At 47.0% G+C, this 8,491-nt stretch overlaps 1 protein-coding gene across 1 annotated transcript in view; it reads left to right on the forward strand.

Annotated features, from left to right (window-relative positions):
* POLA1 (DNA polymerase alpha 1, catalytic subunit) overlaps window positions 1–4,030 on the forward strand; it is a 431,865-nt gene extending 427,835 nt beyond the window's left edge. The window contains 1 exon segment of the mRNA XM_007956408.1: window positions 3,888–4,030. Coding sequence (XP_007954599.1) covers window positions 3,888–4,030 — 143 coding nt within the window.
* The last annotated feature ends 4,461 nt before the right edge of the window (window positions 4,031–8,491 follow it).

Here is an 8,491-nt window from a genome sequence, read left to right on the forward strand (position 1 = left end):
CCTAAATGTCTTTGTCTCTGACATATGGATGTCACTTGAGGTCTCGCAGATACTATGTGACGCCTGGGACACAGTTATGGATTGATATTCAGGAGAAAGACAGCCAGGCCCGAGGATCCAACAGTTCTCTCTCTGTAGGTTGGACAGTTCTAAGTCAAAGGGAAGTGCTAATATAGTGCAAAATCCCCAAAGCTTCTTGCATTCCTCCCATTATGACGAAGTTCGTGTTGCATTGAGGGAGGGAGGCTATGGATTAGAAAAGGTGGGAGAGCTGAGAACTGTATGGTGGGAAGCCATGCAATTAAAAAACTGACTGAAATTATTACCTGATTTCATAATTGACAGAATATTTAATTCAGATATAGTAAATTGACACACCTCTACACAGAGACAATTATGACTGACTATATAACACCTGACAGAGTCAATTATAACTGACTGTTGTTTGATACCTTTGCACGGAAATAAATGAAACAGACATTCAGAACAGAGACGGCTGCTGCCTGTGTGCCTAAGCCTGCCTTAATTAAAATGAAATAACCAGTAGGCAATGTTAAAATGTCTTTGCCTTGTGGTTTCTAGTTCATTGTGTTCAAGTCCAGAAAGGGTTATGTAAAGAGTAAAACTGCAAAGGGATTTTGGGTTTCCCGACACAGAAATAAAATACGTAGAGAGCGTTTTCCTAGATGGGAGGATCCACAGGTTTTTCAGATAGTCCTAACATTTTATTTATTTGATGAGTTGACTTTTAAATGCAATATCGAAGACAAGTTCAGCCTGTGGATGATGCTGTAGTTCACCCCGTATCGAAAATATCATACCCAATGGGAAGTTGAGGTTTTAGACTCTAACCGATAGAAACCAAAATTTTAAATTAGTGGTTTACTTTGTAGTCTGATAAAATAGTTTTTTAATAACTATTCTTTAGGAGCTCTGGTAGCATAGTGCCTAAGGCACTTGACTGCTGACAAAAAGGCTGGCGGTTCAAACCCACCAGCCACTCCTTGGAGGAAGGTTGGGCAATCCTACTTCTGTAGTGATACTGCCTCGGAAACCCAAAGAGGGGTCACTATGAGTCAGGGCTGACTCGACGGCACATAACAACAACAACAATTCTTTAGGCTAACTTTTCTCCCCATTTTTTTTTTACAGCGGTTAGAGGCAAAATACTTTTTGGTAATTGGTATATAACCATAAGGACCAGGGTAAATAAACTTCAGATACACATTCTTCAAACATTATGCCCAGGAAAAGTAGATCACTTTGCTGGTATGTTAAGATAGGTGGTTTGTCAGGGAGACAGCTGGGGGGGGCAGGAGTGCATGGGAGGGAAGGACACAGGGAAGAGGTAACTGGGGAGGAAGTGGGAGGAGAGCATTGTGGGAGATTACAGTCAATGTCATGAAACAAAGTGTATGTGAGTTGCTGTATGGAAGTTAAATTTACTCTGTAAACTTTCACCCAAATCACAATAAAATTAAAGAAAGAAAATAGATGGGTGGTTTGTGGGTGATCCTTCAGCCCATTATGTTGCTGGTGCACTTGTGTGGAGAACAGCATTTCCTTCCCAGTGGCTGAGATGGCAGAAGCCATGTCTAGTGTGGCACCTCTGTGAGCTGTGGTGGGATGGCTACAGAAGATCCGCTCTGCCTCTGGCCTGGTGGCCTGTGGGGCTCCTGTATCCCTTGGGTGCCTGCTTTGCAGCTCCTGTGGTGACAGAGTCTTTATTGTCTGCCTCCCAAAACCAGAGCAGGAAAGGGGTCGGCCACATGAACTGGTTTCCACCATTTAGCATCCATATTTTTGCTTTTTGACTTTCCTAAAGTGGTAGGTGTGGTATTGAAGGAAACAGAATAACAGTTTGATGGGAAACGGTTTAATGTGGGTGGCCTGTGTGCCTGAGGTGGGGACCACGAGGAAGGGGTGATTCCTTTCCCCTTTGCCCCCCACCCCCAGTGTGGCCTGTGCCAGCTGGTCCAGTGCTGCTTCCTGGAAGACATTCCATACGTTATTGATTCCGTTCTCATTGGGGAACCAAGTGTGCTCTTTTATCTGCATCTCCAACTTGCGTGGGATGGTGCCTTGGCCATATTGACTGGCTATGGGATATGCTGGTGGTCACAGTTGTCTTTTACTGAGAAGAGCACCGAGTGATGCTGGTTGTCATTCTAACTCTGCTGTGTGGCGGAGTAAATAGTCCCCTTTCTAACCAACCTGGTGGGAAAAGTCAATATCCCATCAGCAGAGGAGGTAAACACCTCAGGAGCCGAGTCCTCTCTCGGCCTCCCTGCTCTGTCTTACCGCTGCTCTTTAAATGCGCTCTCCCCAGTCATCAGAGGCATTTGTGTTATTCACATGCGCGGGGTTGCCAGCCTGCAGCTCTGGCTCTGGCCTGTGGAGAGGCAGCGACGCTGGTTGGGGCTATTGTTGTGTATTCCCAGACTCTGATAATTAGAACTTTCAAATTGTCTTTCTCTAGTCAGTTAACCAGGAGCCTGTCTCCGCCTCACTCTCTTCTTGCCTCTCTCTTGCCACCCTCTTTGGGCATTTAAATCTTCTCTACAAAACTTTGTTGTTGTGTTTTGAAAGGCAATTGATGTCGTTTACAAGAGGTTACAGAGAACAAATGCGAATGTGTAGCTAAGGAACAAAAATCTTGAAACCAAGTTTTCCTTTTCCGGGTGTTTTGTGGACCTCAGTGCTGCTCTCTTGTTGTCAGTGCGGCTTTTCTTCTTGTGATTGGTGGGCCTCCTCCCTGCGCTCTCCCGCACTTCCTTCCCCATCTATCCCCACCCCACCCCCAGGCACCTTGGCACAGGCCCACAGCTGCCTGGCCTGGTCTCGGGACAGCTGATTTCAGGGGACCTCCCGTCTGGTTTCCCTGTTGGTGTCTTTCTGGGAGCAGTGGCATGGGGTAGGGAGAGGGGGGCCTCCTCAGAGTGGGCTTGGGGTTCAGGTTACCTGGGTTTGTGTTTCTGCACCTCTGATTACCAGCTGTGTGACCTCAGGTACTTACCAGTTTCCTCAGGGTTTAAAAACAGTGGCACTCCCCAAACCTACCTCATATCCTGAGCCACTTTGAGCAAAAACTGTGCCACCTTAACCGTGCTGGGCAGGGTTGGCTCCCCCAGGGATCACCTTCTTCCCTGAGAGGTCAGACCTGCGTGTCACTGCCCTACTGTTCCTTTAAAAGGAAAGTGTAGAGGTAGCCAGCTCTGGGGGAGGGAAAGGAGGGTGCTTTCTCTGGCTGATGGTGCTGGGCTCAGAGAGGGGAGGCCAGGGATGCACACTGGTGGAAGGGGCAGGAAACAGAGGGAGGGGCCGCTGTGCACCCTAAGTTCAGAGGTTCACGGTGTGGACCAAGAAGCAAAAGGAAATCTGCCAGTGGACAGGTGCCCACCTGGCAACCCACCCTTCCTCACCTTCAGCAGGGGAGGTTTGGTTCAGCCCTGGAGGGAAGCCAACCAGAAGGATTAGAAGAAGCTGACTAGGCCCAGCTCATCCGGGGAGCCTTGGCCTGGAGGAGCTAGGGGAGTTGGTGTCCTTTGAGACACGACATTCCCCGCCACAGCCACATTGCATGACAGTGATGTCACCTTGGCGGCTGCACATGGGTGTGCACCTGCAGTTTGCATCAGTCGAGGGTGGCCCTGTCCCCTGGTGCGCTGAGTCAGCTAGGTGCTGAGAAGTGACGGGCAGGGAAGAAGAGGAAAGGCTTCCACAGGGGAATCCTGGGGTCTCAGATCCCCCTCGGGTAGGCCAGGGGAAGTGGAGGGCGGAGCTGCTCACACAGGCCACACCCCCTTCTCTGGTACTGGAGGAATACTTAAGGGCCTCTCAAGTTTCCTCTTAGACTTTTAATCTCTTTCTTTCTCTTTCTCTTTTAGAGAAATTGAAGAAGTTTTTAACCCCTAAAGTTCAGCAGGACTACAAAAAACTCAAGAACACAGCCGAGCAGTTTTTATCCCAAAGTGGCTACTCCGAAGTCAACCTCAGCAAACTCTTCGCTAACTGTGCCATGAAGCCCTAAGGGAACCCCAGAGGCGAACGAGGCCCCAGTAGCTGCGCATCCCCCCCCCTCCGGGCACCTCCACTGTGGCCCTCACTGCTTTTCCCGCCATCTGCTTTTAAAAACCTCTGGGACCGAGTCGCACTTGGTGTGGACAGGGGAAAGGCGATGTGATAGAAGGAAGGTTGCAAAGATACTTAATGTACCAAGAATCAGGGAAAATCAAAACAGCCTTCATATTTATAGTTACCACTTTGAAACATGACCGCATAACCCTATCCAGATCATCTAGAGACCTAGCCTTACACTGTGGACTGGATTTCTAGGGGAGGGGTCCTTGAGGGAAGGGAAATTGCTATTTTAATTGAGAGTCACTGACCCCTTTTCACATGCCAGTTAAACCCAGTATAAATCCACATGCCTCCCACAGCCACTTGTTCTTGTCCAGGTGGAGGAGGGGGAGACTGAGAGGCCTTATACTTACTACATAGATTAAACAGCTTACTTGTTTATTGAATTGCTTCAAAGCCCAACTCAACACACACACTGAACAGGTGTTTTAAACTCGTTTTTTTTTTTTTTTTTCCTCCAGTGGAAATTTGAGGTAAAGGTTTATATAATAGGAAACCACATTTAGATATCCTAATAACAATTCATTTAAAACGTATGAGGATCACTGTGTCTCTGAGGTATTCAGAAAAATGGGGGAGGGGGGTGGTTAATCAGCCCTGCGGCTGTTTTTCTTCTTCAGAATGGCGTCCTCTTGGCTAGAAGCAAAATGTATTTCGATATAGTATTCTTTTCCTTTCTTACATTATTGGCAAGATTATACTAACGAGATACATTTCCTCTTGTACAACCATGCTATAGTTTTTAAATATTTACCTGTGGTGTTTAAAATATATATATATATGCCATGCTTGTTACTGAAGAATAAAGTTTTCTAAAGGGAAACCAGTCGCAGTGAATCCTTCTCAGGTACAAAGAGGTGACTAGAGGTGGCAGCAAGGAGTTACAGTGTGGAGAGGCCATCCCCTGCCAAAAGCTCAGCCCAGTTTCTCTCAGAGCCACCGGGTTTTAAACCCGCCTCAGAGATGCGCAGCGTGGTTCAATTCCTAACGCTCTGAGTAACATTCCGGAGAATTTCTATGGGCTCCGGGGCTTTTACAAGAGGCAGCACAGTTTCTCGTGTGCTTCGCTGACTTGGACAGCAGTGCAAGCATTTGGGCCAAGAGCCCAGTGGTGGTTCTTTTCAAAGAGCTAGGCCATGACTCCTGGGAGAAAACACCAGAGAGAAAGGTCACCTAGCACTGACCCTGGCACAGGAATACTTGTGAAAGTGATGAGGATGAAGCTCCCTTTTATCCTGCTTTGCCTTCTCTTGTCTCGCCCTCACCCTCACCCTCACCCTCACCCCTCTAGGGTCTTGCCCTGGCCCGCTAGGGTCTCCCCCTCTCTTCCTTTCTCTTCTTCCTCTTACACTCATGTTCTAAGTAGAAACTTTTTTGGTCTCAGGGCTCTGCCAATTGATTAATGGCTTGTTACTTCAGACTCTGCGCCTGTCAAAAAGTGGAGCACCCCAGGTTGCTTTGGGAAACTCTGGGTTACTGTGGTTTTAAATTGCTGTTATCACAGAAGGTGGTATACAGGCGGCTCTCTAATGTGTGCTTCCGGAGCCCAAGGCCCCACTCTCCTTTCTGTAGAGAAGGCATGTTTTCCTAGATGTCTGGGGTTATATATAAATGAAAGGTTATCCTGAACTTGGACATCAGGAGACTCCAATAACTTCTCACAGAGCTGTTTCTTGTCTCTGTATCTAAATTGCAGTCACTCTGAGGGCAGGAACCATTTCTCTAGAAATCCATTCAGACATTACTTAGTACAGTACCCCAAAAGAGCTGAGGGCAGCGGTTGATGTTTTCATATTCAGATCTGTATCTCCAGGTTAGTTAAGAGGCTTTGTCTGGGAGGTACCTAAAGATACCAGAATTGTACAGGAAGTTGAAACTGCAGCTCTGAGTGACAATTCCAGTGGGTCTCTTGGAAGATTGCAACAGCACATACTCACTTTTCTGAGAAAGATTGCTACTCCTTGTTCTGTGTTGCTTAATGGCCCACGGGATCAAAAGGGTGTGAAAATGCACCTGCCCCAGTTCTCTTTGTAAGAGGGGAGCCCACCCGTGGGTCTCAACAGGCCCCAGGCCAGGCTCAAATGCTAACTGTGAACGAATGAAACACGCTCAAGGGTGGCAGGAACTGTGATGAGCGAGCCAGGCAGGTTCTGTCTAAAGGTGGCAGCAGCTACTCAGTGATGCCAGGAGGGGCTGACCCCGGTGCAGCTACATGATCTAGTTTTTCAACAGAAGCCAGGAATCTGGGTATTCCTTAAAGCTTCTTGATTTCTAAACCTTGGCAGGTAACTTTTCAAATAAATTTCTCAACACTGTGAGACAGACTGAACCCTCTGGGCTAGACTTCCTCTGGGCAATAAATGGCACTCTGAAAGAACCTGGCTCTCCTGCAAGTAGGATGTACTTTTATCTTGGACACAATTGGCTAACCCCCAGCCCCCCACCCCTTCTTACCACCGCTCACCTCCAGCACACACCCAGACCTGCCACACACATTTCTTCACATAAGCAGTTAAAATTCGTTTGGCAGAAGATGCCAAGGGAAGGGAACTCCCAAAACGGAATTGGCCTGTCTGGGTCAGGATTTTAGGAAAAACAAGCCAAGGCCCCCCCCCCCGACCCTTGGATTTGATGCGTCCATCCCCATCTTGACGCCTTCTTTCTCTCTCCCTCTCCTCTGCCCCCTCTCGCTCTCAGGCCGCTCACCTAAAGATTTCTTAATTGAACGGTTTGTGGTGGAGCTTCCTTATAGCAGTTTAATAGATTAACTCATCTGAGCCAGCCTCAAATTTCAGATTAAAATTCCTTCATCCCGAAGGCAGCATTATCAGGTTGTTGGAGGCTGTTTTCAAACCTTGGTTTTGAATAGCAGCGGCTCTGCATTAATTTAACCACTAAGCTAATAAGTAGGTTTCGTTTTGTTATGCTAAGCTTTATTGCTTTTCTTTTGATCAGAATGGTGGTGTTGAGCAAAGCAGCAGACAAGGCATTCTTTGATGAGGGAATTAGCGCCCCATTCTTCCTCTATTATTCATAGCGCAGTGGAATATGTAAGTACCTGAGGGTGTCAAAGGAGCGCAGGTTCTATTGCAAAGTGCTCGCCTTGTTTCTCTCAATAGCTGACTATGAGATGATAAACCGCTTAATACACTGTGCTAATTGGATGAGAGCAAAAAGAGATGGGAATTAAGGCGAGGCAAAAGGAGAAAGTGCAACCAGCCTTCAATTCACTCTTTCACCACTTTAACGGCACCAAAGGAGGCACAAGCTTTCTATCAGCAGACTGGAGGTTTTGTGCAGAGATAAAATGAACGTGTTAGTGGATTCAAGTAATACACTAATTATTGCACAGTATAAATACCACTACTGGTTTCATAACAGGGAGGTAAACTTCTTTTGAGAGGGTTATAGGATTGCTTGGCAGTGGTGTAGAACCTAATAAGGGCCCAGAGTAATAACCCCCTGGATTAACAAAATTGCTGCTTGTAGAAGTATGATTCAGGCTTTTACGAAGATTTCCGGAGAATGAATAAAAATGACTGAATGACATTTCTTAATGTATAACTGGCGATTGCTCCCTTTTCTTTAAAGGAAAAAATGTATACTTCAAACTGGACCGTTAATAACGCCCAGGGACAACACTTTTTCCTTTGAAAAACGTTTCCCGCCCCCCAAACCTTCAGGTAGTAGGTTTTTTTGCTCCCCGCCCCCCAGCTGCCAGGCTGCCACTGTCAGTTAAATACACACTTGCTGTGGGGGAACTCGGTTCCAAAATACCATTTTAGGCCCCATTTAAGAACCCCTTCATTCAGACACACTTTTGTGTATACACATATACACATGCTCGCTTACATATTTTTCTCTGAAAGTGAATAGGGCTAACCCATGGGTAATTTCCTCGCCTCTGCCATCAGCCCCTTTTTCCATTCCAGGGAGACCTCTCCACTCAAAAACAATACTAAAAAGAGGGCTACGTGTACCTTGTCTCTTGGTATTAAAAACAGCAGTGATGTTTGCCCTGAGTGGGAAGGAGGGAATAAATAATAGGAAAATGGGACAAGGCAACTAGTTGGGGCCCAGGCTGGTGACTTTAGCCTGGGGCTGTTTCCAGCCCTGAGGGGTCCCCAACCTTCCCTTCAACAGTCACATTCCCTCATTCCTCCACGTTCTCCCTTCTTTACCACGCACCCAAGATGTTCGCCCTAACTACTGTCCATGGTCCAAGCTATGAAGAGTTGGAGACAGAAGAACGTTGAGGGTGTCTCAATACTGTTAACACCAGCTGCACCTTTCTTGCTTTTGAGGGCCTCTTCATGATCTGGCTAACTGGTCTGAAAATGTACCCAATTTA

Source organism: Orycteropus afer, unplaced genomic scaffold (genome assembly GCF_000298275.1).
Source record: "Orycteropus afer afer isolate SDZICR_OR568_19922 unplaced genomic scaffold, OryAfe1.0 scaffold00617, whole genome shotgun sequence".
Taxonomy (NCBI): domain Eukaryota; kingdom Metazoa; phylum Chordata; class Mammalia; order Tubulidentata; family Orycteropodidae; genus Orycteropus; species Orycteropus afer.